The sequence below is a fragment of the Maylandia zebra genome, linkage group LG13 (genome assembly GCF_041146795.1).
Source record: "Maylandia zebra isolate NMK-2024a linkage group LG13, Mzebra_GT3a, whole genome shotgun sequence".
Lineage (NCBI taxonomy): Eukaryota > Metazoa > Chordata > Actinopteri > Cichliformes > Cichlidae > Maylandia > Maylandia zebra.
In genome coordinates, this window is record NC_135179.1 from 11622247 (window position 1) to 11645875 (window position 23629).

At 39.8% G+C, this 23629-nt stretch overlaps 3 protein-coding genes across 11 annotated transcripts in view; 1 reads left to right on the plus strand and 2 right to left on the minus strand.

The window, feature by feature from the left end:
- Positions 1–3970, minus strand: part of cep170aa (centrosomal protein 170Aa) — a 38744-nt gene extending 34774 nt beyond the window's left edge. For 3 of the 5 annotated variants that reach the window (XM_076891533.1, XM_076891531.1, XM_076891530.1), the window contains exon 1: positions 3808–3969. The gene's annotated coding sequence lies outside the window, so the exon portion shown is untranslated. Of the gene's footprint in view, positions 1–3807 lie in introns of all 5 variants that reach the window. The other 2 variants (XM_076891532.1, XM_076891529.1) reach the window with 1 other exon arrangement.
- On the plus strand, positions 3197–16619 carry rtkn2 (rhotekin 2). Of its 4 annotated transcripts, XM_004551414.3 has the most exons (14): positions 7177–7370; positions 7683–7784; positions 9312–9511; positions 9863–9921; positions 10063–10116; positions 10227–10344; positions 10574–10774; positions 11233–11327; positions 12060–12166; positions 12259–12390; positions 12839–13007; positions 13219–13326; positions 13653–14394; positions 15125–16619. In XM_004551414.3, the coding sequence occupies exons 1-13, from the start codon at positions 7236–7238 to the stop codon at positions 14363–14365; spliced, it is 2193 nt and encodes a 730-aa protein (XP_004551471.1). In that variant the 5' UTR covers positions 7177–7235; the 3' UTR covers positions 14366–14394; positions 15125–16619. The 4 variants fall into 4 exon arrangements, with proteins under 4 accessions (XP_076747650.1, XP_004551471.1, XP_004551470.1 ...); XM_004551413.3 differs by having other exon boundaries at positions 13653–16619; XM_076891535.1 differs by lacking the exons at positions 7177–7370; positions 7683–7784 and adding an exon at positions 3197–3346 and having other exon boundaries at positions 13653–16619.
- Positions 16620–17027: 408 nt separating this feature from the next.
- The window catches only part of arid5b (AT-rich interaction domain 5B), a 75048-nt gene continuing 68446 nt past the window's right edge, over positions 17028–23629 (minus strand). For both annotated transcript variants that reach the window (XM_076891534.1, XM_004551416.6), the window contains 2 exons: positions 22369–22579; positions 17028–22179 (listed from right to left, as the gene is read on the minus strand). In XM_076891534.1, the coding sequence (XP_076747649.1) occupies positions 20179–22179; positions 22369–22579 (2212 nt within the window). In that variant the 3' untranslated portion in view covers positions 17028–20178. The remainder of the gene's footprint in view (positions 22180–22368; positions 22580–23629) is intronic.

The following is a 23629-nucleotide window of genomic DNA, read 5'->3' on the forward strand; positions in this document are numbered from 1 at the left end:
AAATCAGATCAAGGTGATTGCTCACTAGCTCTGTTACATGGATATATAATTTTTAAAAACACATTGAACTGCCATATATAACTGGCTGGCCTTTAATATCAAGCAGCAACATGCCAGTGTGGTAAAGTTCACCCAAAAAGTTTGGTGAGAGAAATCCTAATATTCTGCTCTAATTGGTAGCATTAGCTGATAACCTTGAACTGCCAGAATAACTGCCATATTTTACCACTGTGGTTAATAAAGTAATGTAAATGTGTATGTAAAAACCGGACTTCATTCTTACATATCTTACCTGGTTCAAAAATAGACTATATACCCACATTAATCTAAAGTGACAGAGTCATAGCACCATGGAAGGACATAATAAATCATTATGGGCAGTGTAAGTCAGCAGAAACTTGGGTGCGCGTGTGCAGCTATGGCTATGTGTAGTTGATGTGGCTTTTACATGCAGCATGTGGGTGAAAAAGAAACAGTCCAATGCAGCAGAAAAGACCATATGGTGTAGAAAAGCAGCCACACACACACACCACATGAGCCATCGGCAAGAGGAACAAACAAGCAAACACCATCATTTAGCCAGCATCCATCCTGACTGTTTCAGTGTTGTTACCAAACACAACCCACCACACCCTGGCCATAAGACATAAACCCACCACATGCTTAGTGACCCTTGTGTTCAAAATGAACTATAGCCCTACTGATGGAAATTTAACCTTTATAGAACATGAAGAACAGGATTAATGGGAAAAACAACAGTATTATTCATGTTGAGTGGAAGGAGGAACATCAGCACCCTGGGCAATCCTTACAGTAATATAGATATGCTGAAAAAGAGATTATTAATAATCCAAGAGAGTTAATGATGCACATGCCCTGAAGCATAGTCATTTTCATGTGACTCATTCTCTGGAGCATGGGTACACTACATTTTTCAGAAACAAGGTCTGGAGGCAGCTTTCTAATAGGGAATAAGAAAAATAAATTGTAAATGAAAAAAAAAACAACACAAATTACCTATTAAACTTCCAGAAATAAATATTTAATTACAAAAACCTGAAACTTTTAACTAACTAATTATTCATGTAGATAGTTTTACCTATTTTAGCATCAAGAGGGCACAACATATAAACTCCATTTACATAAAAAACATATTGCAGTCATTTCAAATATACCTTCGGTCTGATGACTGCTCTAATGGCCCCGCATAGCCCCTGCTGAGCAGATAATGTCTAACCCATGGCCCTTTAACAGGAACATTAGTATTTGGCCAACCCTGCCACTTTGATTATGGTGCCAACATTTATCCTGGCTGTAGCAATAGCTTCAGTAGCAGATAAAAATAGTGAACTCTCTCACTCTTGCACTTAGAAGGGAAAAAAACATAAACATTAGCATAACAGGACAATCAGGAGTTGGCAGAGGGAAAGATGAGAATAGAACATGTTCAAATATAAGATTGATATCTAGTGGAAAGAAGTATCAAATGAAGGAAACTCAGAGGGGAGTATGTTACACCCCAAAACAGATGTGTAATTTCTCTTTCTGTGAGAGGTTAAATGGCTTTTTTTTTTTTTTTTTTTAAATCAGACACACCCTTGATGTTCCATAACAAGGGAGAGGCTGATGATTGTATTAATAAAATGCTCCAAGCTTGTTTTGGGGTATTTTGTCTGGTATACTGTGCTGTCTCTCCCAATTTGTAACCACAGACTTCGCTATTCACCTCTCTTGTTTTTCCCTCTGACACCACACGCCAGCATGAGCGTTACCAGGCAAGGCTATGTGAATGTCATAACCCTTTTAACGTTTCTACTCTGGCAGATTACAAAACTGAGATTCACTTCTATTTTTAGCTACAGGCTCCCAAATACAAAATTTTTAACAACATCTTAAATACAACTGAATACAATCAGATACTAAGTTCAAGACTGGCTTGTTTTCTGTCACACATAACACTCCTGGGCCACTGAAGTAAAATGAACTCACTTCCTAAACTTCCTACTATACACAATGGCCGTGGGCAGGCTGAGTAAGAGTCTCCAAAAATGTCCCCAACTTGAAACTAGAATTGAAAATATTACTGAAGGATATACTATATGCATACAAATTACTCTTTGAACAGCAGATTGAGTTAAGATGCTGAGAAAGAATATCAGGGCGAAAAAGCGGGATTTCAATGAGTATGGTAATTTACAGCAGTGCACATTAAATGTGAGTTGATCAAACAGCACTGATAGTCGAATTACTGCAAGAAGCTTCTAGATTTTCTTTCTAAAGAAAAATAAAACTCAAAAAAGCTATGTTTTAAGTGTAATAGATAAGTCTGTAGTCAGGCTCGGCTGTAGTTTAGCTTCAGTCAGTTTGCTGCTTCCTCTCCGAAAGTGCAGCAACCGTCCTGTGACACTGACACAGTTTTTAAAAATGCAACCGCCAGTGGAGCCAACAACCCTGCTGGCAGCCACATTTGTGGGGAGAACACAGGAAGAAGGCGGAAAAAGGGGAGAAAAGGGAAAAGGAGCAAAACTGGATTGGATGGTATTATCTGCACATTCTTTTGGCTCGAACCCAAGAAATTTGAATTCTTACAGCTGAGGGAGGAGACTAGCAAGATACACTGATGTGAAACACGTAGCTGTCAAAGAACATCTAATCGGGTTATAAACTCAGACCAGAGCTGCAAGTGACTTTCACCAGCACCTTTGAGTCTACTGGATGAAATTAAAGGGCATAATATAGCTGATTACATAAAATAAAACAGCTTCTAATGCTGTGAATATAAATATTAATTTTAAATGTTTTGAACAGTTGTGAGGCTTTGATTGATATGCATCTGCCTCTGGCATTTGTGCTAAATTGGTAACAGTAATTAAACAATAATTACAATATTTTTGCATTGATTTCTAGCGTCAAGTACCATTTGCTTATGAACAGCCTGTCAAGAGTTATCAAATTACCATATGGCATTTAAACTAAAGCATTTGCTTCTATTTTCAAAAGTTTTACAGCTAATGTGATGATGACAGCAAAAAAAAATCAAACTCAACACAAAGAGAGCGGATGCATGCAGGCCAGCTACATCTGCCCCACGAAAACAAAGCCTCCACACAGAAGAAGAGGAGGGGGGTCCGTTATCGGAAAACACTCGGCAGTTGTCTTACTTAGAGCAAAACCTGCCCATAAAATCTACCTCTTAGACAATACAGACTAAAAGAAGACCCGAGGGGTAGCATGTTTCCACTAAGATAAACAAAGCGTTCAGTGTGACCGATCTTCATTGATGTGCATCTTGTCTCGATTAGCCTCTGTCTGGCTACAAAAGGATGCAACTACTGGATAAAATCAGGTCAGTAGTAAACAATAGTATTGATCTGGAGTGAAGCAGTATGTGGCCGGTGTTTTTACAAGGGCAGCAAAGTGGCTATAGTCTGTGCGGCTTACAAAGGTGGAGCAGGGTGGGCTTGTCATGCCGCTGCTGACAATAGTAGCCATCCCGTTAGCCAAGAGGGAGTCAGACCAGTCTGCTTAGTCGTTACAAGAGCCGGAGTGTTTTTTGTTTCCTAAATTTTACTCAGATTTAATGCAGGTTTAATGGTTTGAAAATTTGGGAGAATTTTCTATGAGCTCACTGAAAGAGGAAACTGACATCAGTGGACTGCAGAAGGAAAGAAAAAGCGACTCTTTATATTTTTTGTCTGCCGCAAACTTCACGTGAGTAACGGTCAACCACCTAGCTAAAACCATACTACGGACTGTCCACTGTATACTGTTCGCTAAGAAAAAAAATCAAGTACACTCCACACTTACCCTTTCCTTAAAGATGTTTTTTGCTCTGTGACTGCGTGTGGAGCCCAGCCCTGTCGTGTCGTTGCTGCAGTTCAGTCTGGCTCTATGCGGTGGCCTTCTCTTCCTCCGTTGCTCAGCAATAAGCTACTGACTCCCTGCAAAACAGCGGCGAGCGGACCAGCATCCTGAAAGAGGCGTCGAAGTGGCAAATAGGCCAATCGCTGCCTCCGGTCAGACGTTTCAAAATAAATGTCAAAGAGACAACAGGATACTCAGATTTGCGAGTTGAGGCGTCGATCATTATTTAAGTGGTGTTTTAAGTTGTATTCATACGCTGTCACGGTATAGAAATCTGCTTCCGCTAAAAGGAAGTTGAGGTAGTTTTTAAAATTTTTTATTGCTATTCTTAGTCATCATTTCAGGGTGTTTTCCCCCCTCAAAATTAACTGGAAATTTTACGTTATTTTCTCGATTTATGTCATTTTGGAGTTATTTTCTCTGACTTTTTTCAGATAAAAACCTGCCATTTTGATATATGGATGGCAAATAATGTTGGGTTTTTTAGTGGTGGAAACGGGCTTCCATAGTAGATAGCAATTTTTCAGTTTTGTTTTTTGTGATGTGATGTGATTGTGATGTTTTTAGTTTGCAAAAAGAATAGGTTGAAAAGAATGTACAGAATGTATGGTAATAAAAAATGGTAAATGATAAAGTTCATGAAACATCCTTCTTATTAGAGAAATTAGGATTAAAAGACAGCATTCATTCAACATTCAGACAGCAGTTCACCCCGAGTGATTGTGTCACTGCCAAACAAGCCTGTCAAGTATGGCCTAAAGATCTTCTAGGTTTGTGATACGCATCCCCTATGCAATCTGAAATGGTTAACATAGGGAAACGAAAATGGAAAGAAAGGATAGAAGTTGATAAGAATCTGGGTGAAACCATTGTCCAGCAGTTGTGTAGTAGATTCAGAAAGACAAGAAGCAACACTGGCACAGATAATTTTTTTCCTCCAGTGTACTCTTTCACCATGCCTCCTGGAGACACTTTTGTGGGGACTCTACATACATCCTTTATCTGATGAAGGCTTCTGAGTCCAGGGAGGCTTACAGCACACAGTTTGCATTCAGTGGCAGCTTTACCATAGTCAGCTATGTCAGCAGAAAGAAATGGCTGTTGTACTCCTGAGCACGATGTATCACAACAAAATGGGGGATGAAAATACCAGAAAAGGGAAAAAACACTAATTAATCACATTTTATAACTAGACCAAAGGAGGTATAGATACTATGGACAAGATGGTTGGCACCTTAACCTGCAAGTGTAAAACATAGAGATGGCCCATGGTGCTGTGTTACAACTTCACATTGAATTCAACAATGGTATTATCTGTGCTTGACAGGTCTTTCTCATTGAGCTCTCAAAGCAGCTTGCGACAACACATATGAAAAAATGAGTAGAAAGTTGCCCTCCGACTGCAAGGTGTGCAGTTTAAGTTCCCCAGAAAGCTTTTAAATTACTTATTTATTTATTTGTGTATTTGATACTGAAATAAACTTAATATTCAGAACCACGCGCACAACTATAATCTCACGATCACCTGAGTTACACCAGAGGTTCAACCAAAGTCCTTCTCTCATGAGTTTCAACTAAAAAGTTCAATATGTTGTTCTAACTTATAAAGCCATATTGTGTGCATTGTGTACCTATCGATCCTTTTATATTTTGGGATATGTGAAACCATTCTTCGGCAAAATATGCATGTAATAACCTGTGTGTATTTTGAATAATTTATTATGTGGGGAAAGTAAAAAAAAGAAACTTGTATTTACAGTAATACCATATTTATGGAATTACTGTACTCTAGATTCAATGCTACTAAAAGCATTATAGAGATAAAGACTGATATCATAGATTAAATTATTAAAAATATAAGTAAGAAAGACATGACGAGTCATTTTAAAGCCATAAACCACTATAGCACTTTCCCAATAAAATTCCAAGCTCTTGCATCCTGTTAGGAATGAATGCATTTCAGGCACATGCCTGTATGTTAACACGTTTTCCACTTATAGATAGGTCAGCTGCTGGTGCAGTTGCAGACTAGTTCGTGATTCAAGTACTACAGTGTGAAATAAAACGTTACAGCCTATGAATACACACACATATGGATTATTGTAGGACAGTCGCTCAGACTAACAATGCTCTCCAGATGGTAAAGTAGCTGACTGTGTACTGAGTGACTCAGAGGATTACACTGCATGTGAACCTCGTCTGAAATTCAAAATCCTGTGTTTTATTTTTAAAAGCGGATGTAATTTCCTGTTTTAGTGGAATTTCTCTGCCCAGCTTGACGGAGTTCATCTCCAGGAGCGCCTGCGTCCACAACTGCAACCGTGGATGCTTCCAACTCAACCAGAAGCGATGTCAGCCAGAACCGGGTGGGCGGGTTTCCTGGACTCGCACTGGTTACGTTCCGGGGTCTTTTGTTACAGTACCACTACATGGACTGTGCAGAGGTCATGCTGATAATGAAGGCTGTACCTGCTGCATGATAACCGGGAACCAAACTACTAGAGATTATCAAACTAATTAGGGATGTAGCACTACAAGAAAAACATCCACCGCTTTTAAAAAATATAAATTAAGGAGATCGATTAAATGGCAGTAACATATAAAAGATTCATATTTGTTCTGCTTCAAAAATGTGAGCTCAAAATGGAAATGCTCATTGCATAAACGTGAAAATTATACTTTTAAATTAGCATCACAGCCTCTTAGTTAATTGCACGTTTGTATGTATTATATTATAATATTTAAAATAAATTTTCTGATGAATTTAAAATAAAATAAAATAATAATATATGTAATAAAATGTATGTTATCTGATACCGTCTATGATTTTATACCGTCTAAAAATTCAAACTCGAAAACGGTTCAGCCCTGTTTTGTCTGACACACTGACGCAATGACGCCCCCTCCCTGTTGGCGTAAAGGCACTCGTTTTTATGTATGGCAGTGCCGCCGGGAAAAGCGGAACGTTTTTTCATGTTTATTTTTGAACTGTACCCTTTTATGTATTATTGTTAAAATATTCTTTTTTCTTTATTTAATGGTTGTTATTTAATGATTTCGATTGCATAGGACATTTGCAAGTTAGAGTTTAATTTTGTTTTAATTTTAAGGTTTGATGGTGACTACAACATTTTATTAAGTCGTAGCTTTATGTATTGGTTACATTTTATACTCTAATTCTTATTTATTTGATATGATATTAAATGTGCTGAGAGAACAACACACTTTTAAGCTTTTTAATGGGTGTACTTTATGTTAACACGACGGGAGATTTCGTTTACGGGGGGTACGATAACATAAATCGAGCCGCCCCCGGCCGTTTGAAGCAGGAGCAGTAATACGCAGCTGTTGTTAGCGAATGGACATGCAACATGGACGATCCGCGGGACGTTCAAACTTCCAAGAAAAATGGGGGCTCCAGGTCATTGTTTTTGGCCGGCTCCGCGGTGGATATGGAGATTAAACGAAAGAAAATACGACAGAGTACTTTATTCCTACAAACAGAGGTATGGGCGGTACGACAGTGATTGTTTCGTATGATTTACCCAATGGAGTGGTCCGAGTGGGTGTAAAGTGCACGTCAAACACGGGAATGCTGATCTTTTTAATTCACATGGCTTTAATAACATAGTTTCATGTGCTGCGACTTGACTTGCTAACGCCCTTCTCAAGCTGGATTTCAACCCTCCAGGGCAAAGCTAGTTCGGGGCAGTGCCCCTTTTGTCAATATTCACTTCCCTGAAACCATATCCGTGTACGCTGCATCATCATTGTATGTTTGCTTCCTTCTAATACTGCTCCAACTAATCTCCCTGCAGGCAAAGAGCATGCAGCCGTGCCCTAGTCTTCTGAAAGACACTCTCCAGATAGTAGAGGATATGAATTTGTTGTACATACGACAGATTTCTAAGAAGCTACAGGTGCATATTGTTGATTGTGATATGGAGAATGATGATGTTTGTGTTATATTAGATGTGATTATAACAGACATCATCAAACTTCATTTAGTTAGAATATGTCTGCTGCATGCCTGCCAGTTTTCACTTGTTTTGTGCTTTTCGAAATGCCAATCGTACATTTCCAAACTCCATCTTTGCCATTACAACTGCTACCCGAGACAACTTATTAATCTCATTCAGCTGGCATTACCATCTAACCCCTTCATGCATGCATCATTACGTCACCGAAAGGTTGGTCTTGAGTTTGTGATTTCAAGCTTATCAAGTAATTTGAAACATCACCAGTGTATCATCTTAACTAGTGGGGCTAATGTGTCAAATGATTGCAAGTCCACCAAAGGGTCCAAAACTTGTAGGGAAATCAGTTTTTCACAAAAAATGCTTAATATTGAGATTCCAGCATTCCTACAAAGGAATGTAAATGTATGAAAAGTTTATTATTTGAGGTCCGAATCAGTTTTTATTGCAATACATGAGCAGATTTTTCCTAAATCTTTCATCTGACATATGCTCTCATTAAAACAATAAATAAAAAGACTAAAACTAAATAAACAATAAACACTAAACTGAAAAAATAAAACTGAAAGTAAACTAAAAGAATAACACCCAAAAGGTTGAGTCTGTTCATCTGGACGTAGCATTAAAGAATAACAAAAAATTCAGTAATTAAAAATAAAAAATAACTAGAAAATACCATGAAATATTGACTGGTATGGCCCACTTGTGATCAGATGTGTTTGGACACCCTTGGGCAAGAAGATTTCCCAACCGCCATGCTGTTTAAGATCTGTCTTTTGTATTAAACCCAGAAAATGTTAGTTCTGTTGGTGCCAGAGTGACCTTGGATTTTGTTTAACAACTGCTTTTCTTTAAAAATACCATATAAGGTAAAAACATGGAAAAAAATGTAGGTCTGCTGTGTCTGAAGGCGATAAAAACAATAAAATAAAACTTTTCAACGAAACAAAATACAAGTTATCATATACACAAACAGCTGTGCGCGCACAAAGAGCTGTTAAGTTTAAGCCTATGAGAATAAAGGTTTTAAGTTTGTTTTTGAATGTAGACCAAGTTCCAATTGTCCTCAGGTCAGCAGGCTGCTTGTTCCAAAAACATCACCACAGTAACTGAAAGCACCCTCAGCACGCTTCTGTCCAATTCTGGGAACAGTTAAAAGATCTGCACCTGATGACCTGAAAGGTCTAATTGGGCTATAAACTCTGAGGAAGTCAGAGGGGGTAAACCAATGAGTGCTTTATAAGCTACACAATGTGAAGTGGACTAAAAGACTGAAAGAAAATTCTGGTAATCTAAAAAGCAATTTCCTATGAAAAAAGTTTGCATAACTAATGAAAACCTTTGCTGTGATGCCGCTCATGTCCAAGCTTTTGTTGTCTGATGCACTAACACAATAGAAAACGTCATAGAAAAGTTGGCAGTCTGTTCTTTTTTTGACACTTGTTCATTCTTGTCTGTTTGTCCACAAAGACAACTAACATACAGGAGAAACTTGACTTTGAGATGCGAATGCGAGAGGGAGCCTACAAGCTGCTGCTCGCTTGCAGTAAGAGAGAACAGGTACTAAATGCTTCCAAGAACATGTTTACCTGCAATGCCCGGATAAAGGCATATCTCTCTCAGCTGCAGAAGAAAAAAGAGGAAGAGGACATGATGGGGGGAATCGGCAGGTGGGGAGATTGATGCTTATGGCTCAGTTTGAGTCCACATCACTGTTGTGTGTGTGTGTGTGTGTGTGTGTGTGTGTGTATCCAATTGATATATGTTAACTTTGATGGGGAGGGTGAAACAATTGTCCTGTCACTAATGAAAGAACTGAGCGGGTTTTGGACAGAGGTTTTTAAAATGTATTTTTAAAATAACAAAATCCAGGAAGTCTTGTTAGATGTGTCCAAAATCTTAATCATGCAGCGATTCCATCCTTTTTTGTAAATGTACATACAGTTTATTTGTTTTGTTAAATTAAATACATTACACACATTTTGATCTATTGTAATGGTAAATTCCAAATTTTATTCCAGACCTTCAGATCTAATTTCAGGTGACCGTTTGCCCTGTAATGGAACAATTGCTTTGTCAGGTAAGATTGCTCATCTTTTATTCAGAATAAATCAGCACCGTACATCTAAAACTATGCAACGATTACATTTAGTTGCAACATTTTGCTCCCTGAGTTAATTTTTAAGAGCCTTTCTTTTTAATTAACTTTCTGCAAACGTAGGGCTGCGCATACCTTTGATGTGGAGGGACTCAGACCACTTTAACAACAGAGGGAGTAAGTTTGCTCTTTGTTATCTTTCATGCCTCATGTTCAGCTTTGCCTCCTGTAATTTTTGTACATACTGGCTGTACTAATGCATACTGTACATCCATGACATTTGTTAGGTTCTCGCAGGGTGGCTGTGTTCTGTCTGATGCAGATTGGCTCAGAAGTGTTTGACACTGAAATGGTGGTGGTGGATAGATCAGTCACTGACATCTGCTTTGAGGGAATTACCATCTTGTAAGTGTTTTTGTGCTTATGTAATATGCAAAGTAGTACTCTCTGAACTGCTGCACTCCACCCTTTAGGTGGATGTATGTCTATTTTATAGATTTATATATAAGGGAAATTTTAAAAGTATTTAATGAAATTTTGATCTAGTATATGTATAATGTATATTGTGTCACTTCAGCCCTGGTTTGTTAATATGTTTTAATGGTTATGTTTTTATTAAAATCCCCACCCTTAGTAAAGAAGCAGTTCCTCAGTTTGAGCTGAAGGTGGAGTTGTGGAGCTGCGCCCTAGAGGAGGAGCTCACACTGGTAAACACGCCAAAGAAACTGGCTAAGAAGCTCCGCAACTCCTTTGGAAAAAGCTCTGGGAGGAAGCTCTGCTCTCTGCTGGACACTCCAGACCCTGACACCTTCCTACAGCACAACCCAATACCGTCGTATGTATTGTGCTGTCATTAAATACTTTATAGGCTCTTGGCTCAAGATTTTTTACAATAACTCTACAATGACTGGTTAGTGGAAGCAGGACTGTTGGGCCAGAGCTTGTTAGGGTTTTGAAAACAAACCCTGTTCCCGTGTTTAGCTTTTAGGTAATCATGATTTATTTTTTTGTCATAATAAAAATAAGAATTTTATTAAAATGAGCAGAAAAGCATAGTTTAAACCATTTAGAATATTAATTTGGACTTCTCAGCTCAAAGTATCTCAAGTATCACCTGTTCACTGGGATATAATTTACAAAATATAGGTTATGTGTACATTTTAGAAGTTGAATTGTCTTCATTATCTTTACTGTTATTGCTAAATTTAAACTTGGCAATATTTCTCCTGAAAAGTCAGCGTGCTCTACTTGAAGACTGCTAAAATGTTCATATGTGTCTTGTACTTGTAACAGTGGAGCCAAATACAGCCTGTTGGCCTACACAGCGCTGTGTCTGCCCGAGGCTGAAGGCAGCTTTCAGTCTCACTCCCTTATTGTCCTCCAAGATGGTAAGAAGCAAAACACACCATTTTATATCTGGGGATATGAAATGCTTATGCTTTTTAACTCCTGATTTCATTTTGGAATAGTAATGATAGATATTTTTTAACATCACTTAAATCTAAACCTCCATTTAAACAAAATGAAGAGTGATGAAATGGAAAGTTAGGGCTTGGGCAGGTTTCTGCCCCTCCTGCATTGCTGCCCCACCTTGATCCTGGTTGTCTTCCTGTTAAAAAGAAGTTCTTCCTCCTCACTATGTGACATGTGCTTGCTCATAGGGGATCATCTAATCACTGGGATTCTCTGTATATATTTTAGGAATTTTACCTCAAGCTTTTGGTACAAGTTTGCACAGTTTACATTATGGGGTTTTTACCCTTCATTTATAAAAGGCTGATAGGGCATGGACGCCCAAGTTTGTGAGTGCAATAATATGAGAACGAGGCGATGTAAGAGTTTGACCTCAAGGTTGAGGTCAGAGGCTAAGTTTTCTGAAGCGCTTATGAGCACAATAAATCGAGAATGTTGTCACCGAGGAGTTTCAAAATAATACCGTAGTTGCATCTGCTAGGAGGCTGAGGGGAAACACTGGGGCTTTTGTTACAGGAGAATGTATGAGTTGTAATAACATATATGTCCTTTTTAGAACTGAATTATTTTTAAATTAACTTTATTTTTTCCATATAGTACAAGGTAACTTATTACAGTTTTCTGGTTGCTTTTCATTGTCCTTACAGCTGAGTGGTCCTCTTGGCTTCCACTTTATGGTAACCTCTGCTGCCGGTTAGTGGCTCAGCCTGCCTGTATGACACAGACCATGATGGCCGGTTACCTGAGCCAGAAGGTGTGTTCACTGTTATTTTGTAATGATAGCAATAAGCTCCATCATTGATTCTCTAGTGTCTTAGTATTTATTTGTATTTTGCTGATTTACAGCAAAGTGTGGAAGGCATGAGCCGCTGCTGCAGTCTTTACTGCGTGCTGAGTGCCGGCTTTTTGTCTTGTTTCTTCACTCCAGAAGAAATTGATGCTAAAATACAACCCATTCTCAAAGTACCCATTAATAAGGTAAGAGACACTAAGAAAAATGTTGAATTACTTGATAAACATTAATGTTAGCAATTTCTTGTTCTGTTGCATCATTTTATAACACAAGACTGGAAGAACAAACTTTTCTAAAACTCTGCATAAGATGAGGCTTTGTGGTTACCCCTGTTAAACTTCATTATCTGTTTCAATTGTGCTGTCTGGAAAGAGAAGTTAAACATCAGATTCATTGTTATTGATTTAAATCTCAGTTCACCTTTTCCCTAACATTTGCAGAGTAACCAAAATACAAGATACCAAATTACTCACTGCGATACGGCTTGGAACTTTGGCATTTTGCTGTGGAATTAATTTTCTTCTGCAATATCAGTGATGTAATTTTTAATGCACTAACTCGCACAGAGGTGTGATTTGTATTCCGTTAGTGATTTTCAGCTTGTAATAGGTTACTTTTGCTTTTTTTGTGCAGGACACCCGGATCCGAGTGTTGGAGAAGGAATCAGCAGGCCACAAATCTAGGAGTCTGTCCATCATTAACCCTTCACCAGAGGGATCACAGTCCATCGTCTTCACCACAGACACCAGGGAAGCGCTGGAGGACTGGGTGGAAGCCCTCCACCAGCACCATTATGATCAGAGTGAGTGTTATGTGACCATGCACCACAAGCATTTGTATATGAAAACACGTGTTTATGTAAAGGGTTTCGTGTGTGTTTGCCATTATAAAAGAGAAACTGGGGTGTGTGGGCTAGTCTGCGCAGGAAAAGTGGTTGCACATACACTTAGCTAAATTTTAAGAACAGATGGTATAGGTCTTATCATCTCATGCCTATCCTTGTTTATGACCAGGCCAGTGGATGCACTGCTGTGACCAGCTAATGAAGATCGAAGTCGCGTCTCCACGGAAACCATCACTTTTTCTCTCTAAGCAAGCAGACTCTGTTTACAACGACCTGAGTGAGTAGATTAATTGGAAAGAGTCACTGAAGCGAGTTAGACGGAGGTTAATATTTTGCCGACTGTTTGATGATGTGGATTTAACAGGATTTATATTTACACATATTCATTTTAAGAAGGTGTAATGCGAGTGCTCACAGCAAATAAGACACTCACTGAAAAAGAATACACATAATACATTAATTTTCAGTGGTGATGCATGTTAATAAGATGCTTTTTCAAGCAAAATATAATGCTGCAATCTGAGCCTTTGTGATGCTTTATTATATTTTAATAGTACATCAGGGAAAACACTTGATTTTGGTGTTTATTTATTTCCCTTATAGGTATAAATTCACCAGGCAAGTTTGAGAGCATCACTGATATTATCCACAATAAAATTGAGGAGACAGATGGGCACTTCCTTATTGGCCATGAAGAGGAGAAAGAGGCACCTAACTGGTCCAGTCTGTTTGATGGTTCCCATTCAGTGGTAGTGCAGAAGGGTATTCTGTCCCAGAGCAAAACCTCCACCCCTTGTTCGAGCCCCAATCCCAGCAACAGCAGCTGTACTACCAACAGCAGCAAGAAGCGACGCGCTCCACCTCCTCCCCCTGACAGAGAGCCTTATGTTGCTCCCACCTGCCCAGCCAGACCTCCTCTCCCTGCCTCTCTTCATCAGCACCCTCCTCCCTCATACCAGGAGAAAGAGAATTCTAGCACTAGCACTTCACGTCCAATCACAAGGTCCAAAACAGGCAGACCATCTTTGGATGCCAAGTTTTCTGCCATCATCCAGCAGCTCCAGCGGAATAATGCTGGAGGAGCCACCGCCTCAAGTCGAAAAAATGCTCCTCTGGGCGTGCTCAATGTACACCCACAAGGTCAGCACCAGCCCCCCCTCCAACAGCTGGACTACCAAAACCACCACACCCAAACCCCTGAGGCCACAGCTGATCATGGCTTTGTGAGAGCCACTGATGGTCCTGGTCCTGTTCCCGCACCACGGAGCAAACTGAGGAAGTCTTTCAGAGAGAGGATGAACCTTAAAGCGTTGTAACCCCAACCTTAGATCAGATCTAGAGTGAGGTAACCTTACTACTAATACAGATACCTGTCACACTTTATCAACTGAGCTGGGTAACACTGCTAAAATCAAATATAGCACTATAGAACTAACTGAGGAGTGATGATAATTCGTCATGATCGGTGATGATATTTGGGCTTGACTGTTGGTGTGGTCCTTAATAGAATACTTCATCATTTGGGAAATGTGATTTGCTGACAGTTTGGTGGGAAAAATTCAATACTACTCTCATATATACAGGAAGGAGCTTGAGCCAGGACATTTAGTTTAGATTAAGAAGGTTATAAAGCTGAAAATGCAAAGACGAATTTTCTCGATAGGTAATAAATGTGTTTACCTGCACATTTCTCTCAAATATTTTAAATAAAACAATAAGGTTAAAAGGAGAGTAATGTCAGAAGCAGTGACTCACTGGAATGGGCATGACACAGCTCAGAGAAGTCACGCCAGCGCAAAACGAGTGTTAGTTAATATTTTAGCTTTAGATGTGAGTGTAGGTAGTTTTTACCTTTGGACAGTCTTCAGCCCGAGCTCCAGCTTCATACTGACTGCACAAATCTTACTCAACAATGAAACACATAAGCATAGTTCCAAAAATGTGTAACGGTTGTTTGCCATAAAGGGTGGGTAGGTGATGACGCCACGTTTGAGTTTACACCTTAGTTTGCAATATCAGGACTATGTGTATAAATTTCCTGCTCCTCTTTCCCTTTCTAAACCTTCCATGTGCAGCTAACCCACAGATGAAATTAAAAGCTGAATGCTGGCTTATACACCACTACCACCATCATCAATCGCACTAAAATGGAAAGGCTTATTTCTTTGCTCTGCCACTGGAACATGGATTGAAGAAAGAGCTTTTGAAAAGGCGCCCAAATTGGAATTGATCCATTGGCCGACTGAGGACGAGTCATTCCTTTTGGAACTATTGACTTATTCTACTTACTGTGATGACTTTATGACCACTATAGCTGAATTTAAGGAACATAATTTTAAGAGCAATTGCAGGCACTAATGGTCTTAATAATAGTGTGACCTTGGTTTTCAGTGGCTACACAGTATGTCCAACATAATTTAACACTACAGCCAATATATGCTATGAAGATTATTGAATGAATGAGTCTTTTGAGTAGCTGAAATAATGAATGCCCTTGTGTGTGTGTTTTGAACATATCCAGTACTGCCAGCCACTAAATATCTCAGCCACTTAGTGATATTGTGTTGAAGAATGGTCGTCATAATTACACACAGTGTGCAAAACATTAGACTTTGCTCCCTTCACAATCTAGATGAAGCATTATAGTGAAAGCTGCAGTCCCTGTTTTCTTAAATCTCACCCTCCATACTGTTTAATTTAGAGGGGAAGATGTAGATTTAGGAGGAGGTGGATTACAGACGGGTTTAGTTTAAGCCTTGAAAGGGAAAAAGGGAGAGAAGAGTACAGAAAGCGCTGCAGCTTGATTTTTAGCAGTGTGTCAAATGCTTTTTGTTTGATGTGTATTACTGATGCATTAGTCACTTTGATCTTGTACTGTATACACTTGGAAACATAAGAGAGGGTTTGAGGCTAGAACAGCACACCATCACTTTTCGCTGATGAGAACAGTGGTTACGTCTCAGACCCCATGATTATCAAAATAATTACATTGCACATCCTACATCCCCCCCCCCCCCCCAACATCTTGGCCATTTTCAGGTATACTAGGTATGCTTGAGAAATGCATAGAAGTACCACTAGCAGGTACTCTGAAAGCTGTGTTATTTTGGACAACTGACTGTGTAGCCCTGATGAAACTAATTGCATGAAAAGATATCATCTTATAACGGAGCCAAATTTCCTTTCATTTTATGAATTTATAATCAGTTTATATAAATAAAAACAGCATCTTGAATTTGTAGTTGTTGTTTGTTTTTTTTGTTTGTTTGTTTTACTGTTTTTGATCAAAATATTTTGTAGTTTTTTACATTAGTATTGTCCTCTGATCTCAATGGTTGTTGTTTAGCATGTTCATTATTTAGACTTTTACTGGCACTTAATTTTATGTATTGCAACATAGCTATTCATTAATCATGTCCCACTGCAGTGTAATTTGCGTATAGTGCAATGTTAAAAACATATGGTAGTTAATGTTTCTCAAAAGGTGCAATTTTCTTCTCACTCTGTTGTCTTGGAAGCTCACCGTGTTTTTTATGATTGCTGATCTGCAATAAAACGGCCTACATTCCACCCTGGTGAGGCTGCTTTATTTTTGCTGAGCTTGGAAGTATTACTGAATATTTTTCATGTTAAAGGTTTACCAGGGGGTGGCAATAAAAGTCAAAGCATAGCTTTTATTGCCACCTAGTACACATCCCATAGAGATACATGCACTGGCACATTTCTCTACTGCAGCAAATACTGAAGAGGCTTCTCTGGCATTGAGCCCAGAGGTAGCCTGTTGTGAAGATTAAGGCGGATGGAATCTCATAGCCAGATAATGGTATTACAATAATAAAACCCCATTCACACTGCATTTACTGAGGGAGGGAAAAAAAAGCATTGCTTTGATGTTAGCACACTGACATTAAATACCAGTTTATCCAACCCTTGCTATTTATCTGCAGTTCAGTTAAAGAACACCACTGAAGAAACATATAGATAGTAAAATACTTTAATTAAATATACAGGAGGTCATATAATACAAAATGTGTATTTTTTTTGTCTTGCCTGCCAGCTGGGTGATTGGTAAACAGATGGCTGCTGTATCAAAAACACTTTCAGGATGCACATTAATGGAAACGACATGGAAAAAAAAAGTGAAACGACAACAAATAAACAATATCCTAATTCTTAAATTGTAGTGTTTGAATTTAATGTGATCACGGTGACCTTGAAACAGAGCAAACAAGGACACGGCTAGATTGTGTAACCAACTTTTATACTGTTTTTATACTATATACAGATTATAACAGTTTATATGATAACAACCACGCAGTCCTATCTACAGTGCTATTTACACAAAATAAGACGAGAAGGAGGGGTTGCCATGAATTGATCCCGTATGAATGTTCTGTACAGGAGCCAGCACTAATGCCAGTTTTACCTACACACAGCAATGTACAGTACTTAATCAGAAATGAATGTCTTTATCTAAGTATTCGGTAAAACTTTACAGACGTTTTACAGATTTTTTTTTCTTCTTTTGAAACACCAGACATGTTCACTGTGTATTTCGACTATCCTGGATTGCAATTATATAGTGGTTGTAAAAGCCGGCGCAGGTGTTGTCTTTCCACCTCAGGCTATGGAGCATGGTAGGCATATTTTATGGAGTCTGGTACCTTTTCATCACTGCTTGAAAACACATAGAGCACACACGCCCTGCGGGTGACAGACACCAGACCTGTGTCAGGATCAGTAAATCTCGCAGGTTCTTGTATAATCGACTGGCTGACAGAGTTAAGCTAGGTCAACAGATTTACTTAAGTTAAAGCGTAAGTGTTTAAAATTTAAACTTCTTAAAGTGCCCCTATGTGTTTCACCTTATTTATTTATCTGTTATATAGCTTTTCTTTTGTATATTTAAAATTATTCTCTCACACAGAAAACACTGCTGCTGAACTGCCTTGCTAGTCCAGGCTTTACTTACTTGCCTACATAATAATGTAACACTGTGACATATTGCCTTCTTAGCAGCTAGTTTGGTGCACACTCAGACAAAGAATAATGAGCAGTGGCATGAATTAAATCCAGAGTCAACCAGCTGCAACTTCTTTAAAATGCTGCATATCTCAGTTACACCTAAAGAACTGAATACCAGTAGATTCATCTTTTATTCGTTAGTTTTTTTAAGTATTTTGGGGGGATGGACTTTTTTGCCTTCGGAGTTGAACCCAGGGCCACTGTGGAATATGGCCGCTTGTGAGCTAAACCAGAACCCAAATTACTTTTATTTTTGACAGCTATATCATAGAATAATTGGGAAATTCTTGTGTTTACTGTTGGTACAGAGCACGGGTAGTGTGGCTAACATTATCATCCTTTGCTTCTGTCTGCACTCTGCAATTACACATACTGTATTTTTACAGCAAAATTCCCGATAAAGCTGCTCACATTTACATATTTTTCTATTTCTGCTGTCAGACAACAGAAAGAGCACAAACCCACTGAGACTAATTTAAAATAGCTGTAACTTTCAAGCTATTAAACCATTGCTTAGAACTGCTAGAATTATAACAGCGACTTTGTCTAACAATATCACTGTTTATATAAGTAGGGGGACCATTTCAGAGGTTGGGAAGAGTATAGAAAAAAGGTTTTCATCAATAAAGTGTGTAAACTTACTCAAATAGGTCCCCAAATATGTTATGAACCTGTAAATGAGCACAATAGGGGCACTTTATAATTTAAGCACAGATACTAACCATTAGGTTTACAGCATAACTGTTTACATTTTAAAAACATCCCATTCTGTGCCTCACACATTAAGTCTGGTGTCTGATAGCCAAGTGTGCCATACTGTTTTTGCATGGGTGTCTGTGCGCTTCGTTTCAGACAAGAGTGACAGTAATATTGACATTCCTACCCTGCTACAGAAGATAAACCTTAACAACTGTAGTGCTAACTCTAATCCAACACTGCGAAAGGCACAGATATTTGCAAAGCAGTAATATCCTAAGTGACAACATTCCTATCAAATCATACAGGGAGTCTTTTCAGCGTACTGAAGAAAAGAATATGTTCACCAACAAAAAAGCTTTTCAAGTCAAGAACAAAAAGATGAAATGCTGATTTTTTTTTGTGGTGAGCATTCCACAGCAGACAGCTGCTTCATTATGCTGGTCCTGCAGACAAAAACAAGCCGCTACAGTCTACTCATCACAAAAGGTTTAGGGGGTCATATCACTTTTAGTTTAGAAAGTAAAAAAAATTTAATGACTTTTTAATCAATGCTTAACAAAAAAAAGTAATTTGTCAACAGACTGAACATGAAAACTGCTTATTTTGTATTTGAACTGAAATACATGATTATTAATAAAAGAAAAAACCTGAACTGAGGAACAAGTGAGTCTACAGTACATCTGTCATACACAGCACCTCTAAATGTTTTGTTATGATTAAACTATTCGTGTTATGCAGCACCACAGTGAGTGTTAATGTCTATTCTAAAGAGTCCATGTGGATTTACTGTGGCACAAACAGGCAACAGAGCTCAGCGTGGAGACATGTAAACAGATACAACACCACTGGCTGCCTAAAGAGTAATTATGCGCTAAACAGCTGCTGAACATGGTTTGCAATTGTGAACGCACCTCTAGTTATATAAAGAATTTGATTTACGTTGTCATGTTACTTGTAGTGTTCTTAAGCAACAAAGTTTAGCCCTCAGATGTAGTAAACAAATGGCTTTTCTCTGTTGCCCTCAACATTTCACACATCCAGAGCAACAACCTGACTCATGGTTACTGAGAGCGGCAAACTGATTTGTGAGCACATACACATGAGCATTGTGCAAATAAGAATACGACGACAACAACAAAAAATATACAGTAAGTGGTGATACAAATAAAGAACAGTGCAAAGTATATAAACAAAGGCATAAACAATTTAAAAAAAAATAAAGAAAATGGAATTTTCAGTCCACCTGACTGATGCATTTATCAGTCAGTTATCAGCCAAAGTTACATAATCAGTGTTTTGTTTTGACTGAGCCACAATCCCCGAGATAGAGAAACAAAGACAAAGAAAAGCTGAGACAGTTTCTGAGGATGAAGAAAGAGAGTGGGAAATAAATGTCTCCTCTTTCTCACAGTCTGGTGCTGGGGTGTACCGAGGACAGCTGAGGTGGTGGGAGGGTTGAGAGAGGGTATAGATGGTGCAACAGGTCCCCATACAGTGCTGCCCCACCAGGGTGCCTGTAGAAGTGGTGTGGGCTAGGACTAGAGGCCAGAAGCTGCCTGTGGAGCATCATGGAGTGGAATAAAGGGGGAACAAGAGGAGATACTGCTGACTGGCTTTTTAGGTACTGGAGACCCGGATGCTGTTGGAGCCCGTCCTGGGCCCCTGGTGAAACCAGGCTGCCAGGCGGGTATATGCCAGCATAGAGGGGTGCGGCATGAGGTGGGGGAAAAGTGGTTGTAGGGTGTCCCTCAGGAAGATGGTTGTTGAGGTGAACAGCATGGGCCGGCTCAGCTGGTTTCAGCTCTTCTGGATCGCTACGTCGGATTGTGCCAGCAGGGTGGATTGGTGTAACCACACGAACTTTCCTTTCAGGGACATCTTCGCTCTCGGGCTCTGCTAGACTTCTTTTACTGGGTCGATTGGGGCTGGTGAGGGAGGATTCACCTGAAGCTTTGGGGCTGGGAAATGACTGTGATGCCTCTGCTGGGTTCTGCTTGGGGGGGGAGATTGTCATAGGAGGAACTCTGCATGCTTTAGGGTGAGAATCCAAACCCTGGTGCATGATGGAATATGAGAGACTACAGAAGGGAGGCTTAGAGAAAGAGGAAACCCTCTGAGAGCGTTGTTTAGAAACTGTGAAGTCTCTTGGCTCATCTTCGGCCTCTCTGCTCTCGCCGTGTGTTTGAGTCCTGTCACTGAAGTGAGATCTGTAGGCCAAGCCCTCTTGCTCCAGGGTGCCACAAACAAAACCCTGGCTGCCTTCACGGTCCCTTGTGTAGTGCTCTCGCCGCTCTGCACTAACAAAGCCAGGAATCCTCTCTTGACTCAGACAGTTCTCAGTTTGCCTATACAGATTGTGGAGGTGAGGGGAAGAGTAGCAGTCACTTGCGTAATTCCGGGGCTGAGAAGCCGGGCCCTGGAGTAGCTTCTCCCCACAGTTTTCCAAGGCATCCTGAGCTCGGGGGAGATAGGGCTGCCATGGTGCGCTTACTTGAGGCTGGGGATGATGGCTTGTCCGGCAATTGTAACTCTCTGAAAGCTCCCCAGCAGTGCTCCTCTCTGATGGGCCACCTGTGGCTTGTTGGTGAGGCTTGCTGCTCTGGGCATGCTGGATGACTGATGGCCTGAATATAGGAGCTACCTCTGGGATACCGTGCCTTTGTCCTAGTCCCTCCTCTTCACTCTTTCTCTTCTCCTTTTCCCCTTCAGACACTGATATGACAGGAACTGAGGATGTAGCTGTGGGAGGTGGAGGCTGAAGAGAAAGAGGTGTAAAGGAGAAAGGGTTGGACTCACACACTTGAGAGAGGAGCTTCTTTTTGGCCAAAGGAGACATGACCCCCTGGCTTGCTTTGCAGTAGGCAGCCGTCTGTCCGGAGCCCTGGGTAGACTCCTTCTTAATAACCCCATAGTCTTCTTTCTCTGGGAAGGAATCTGTGCTTAAGTCTATACACTGTTTGTCTGCCTGTTTACACATCGGCAACACCTTCCCCACTCTCCCACCATGACCTTCAATGGGGTCTTTGACCCTGGAGAAGGGCTCAGGCAAGGCTACATGTCCAGCAGGTTTGTCTATATCCCATCGATGAGACAGGTAAGGGTTTTTAGGAATGAAATGACCTTCATTTTGCTGTTCACAGGTGAGTTTTGACTGCAGGGCCTCACTGATTTGCCTCCATTCGGGCTGGGAACCAGAACCAGTACAAAGGGGTAGACCAGCATGTGGGCCTCTGCAGTCTGGCTCTTTGGGGCAGAATGAAAATGGCTGCTCCACCGCCAGGGACTCCTCTTTCTTCAGGGTAAGGTGTAACTCTTCCTCCTCTATTACAATTGGTTCATCTTGCAGAGGTACGTCCTGTTTTATGGCTGAGGGAGGGTCATGATCCTCTTCTTTCACCGTATCATCCTGCAATTTGGAAAAATGATAGTTATTTCAGTTTTTCAAAGAAGAAAAGAAACTCATACTTTCTTATTTGGCAAATTCAACACAGGGGATGAGGGACTGATGAGAAAGCATAGCAACATAAAAATTAAATTGAATTGAGAGTGAGATGGAATCCTGATGAGCCAGCAGCTGGATAGGTTTGCTACTAACCTGTGACTGTTCTTGGCCTTTCAGTGTATCCCCTCTATCCTTTTTACTCCCCAGCTTGGGATTGCTCAGGCTTTTTAATTTCTTGGCCCCTAGTCCTTTGGCTTTGGCTCCTGACGCCTTCTCCTGGCTGGTCTCCTGCTTCCTGGGTTTGGCCAAGGGGAGGGGTTTGTCGGGCTCTCCTTTAATATGCCTCTCGTAAGGGAGGAGGAGCCTGAGGAAGAATGTGGGCAAAGCAGATATGATCAAGTTATGTCCTGTCAACTTTGCAAGGCTTGGTTACTGATATATTGTGGATCATTGCACATAAACAAAAAGCTTTTTTTCCTGCTAAACAGGAAAAAGGTGGAAGCTTTTTTTTTTCTTTTAAAAAGCAAAACACCTTGGTTGTTTAGCATAAAATACAATACACCACATTGTTTGGCAACTGAGCTGCAGCTTCGCCCCTGGCATGCAGTGTATCAAATAGCTTGCTTTAAAACCTCCTTGTTTTAATACCTGGCAAGCATTAACGATCCTATTGTAATTAAACTAGGTTAGGGGAAATCCAGGCTCAAATGGGTGCCAGAACATGTGTGTGTGTGTGTGTGTGTGAGAGAGAGAGACAGAGAGAATTTGAATAACCAGTTATCTCCTGCTGAGACAGATCACATTTGGTATTACTTTAACCTTAACAGAAAATAATATGTGTGTGTCTGTGTATGTGTGTGTGTGAGGGGATTCTAAAGTTAATGTAATTTGGAATGAAAAAAAAGGAAAATATCTTGGAGAAATGACATCAAATTCTTTAACTTCACCGCACATAATCTCTAATTTAATATACTATTGTTATTAATGATAGAAGCCCTTAAATTGGTTATAATAATGAAATATTTCAGCTGGTATAAGCATGCTTTAGCTGTTACATGTTATGAAATCCTGAATAGCTGCGTATGCTTCAACTTCATTAAGTCCATACTAAGTAACAAGGAAAAATCTGTAGAATAAACATTAGACTATTTTTGACTTCTGGTAATCCTCCTCTGAATACGCCGCAAGTCACTTTTCCATATCTGATGTCATAACTAATGGGAACATTAGGATCTGGATAACATAACAACACCCATGTGTAAAATAATAGCATGAAGAAACCAGTGAGGGAAACTTTTAGGCTTTTATTGCTAGGAAAAGAAAATGGAAATTGGCACTAGACCAGAAATAAGAAACGCTGTGGAACAGGAAACCAAGACAACTGAAAAACTACGACACTAAGAACTTCAATAAG

What these genes read in the sequence shown, in the direction of transcription:
- rtkn2 (XM_004551413.3), top strand. Translation starts at nt 7,236, where the DNA reads ATGGACGATCCGCGGGACGTTCAAACTTCCAAGAAAAATGGGGGCTCC. An exon ending in CTTTATTCCTACAAACAGAG is followed by an intron (nt 7,371 to 7,682) that starts GTATGGGCGGTA and finishes ATCTCCCTGCAG; the next exon opens with GCAAAGAGCATGCAGCCGTG. An exon ending in CCGGTTACCTGAGCCAGAAG is followed by an intron (nt 12,167 to 12,258) that starts GTGTGTTCACTG and finishes GCTGATTTACAG; the next exon opens with CAAAGTGTGGAAGGCATGAG.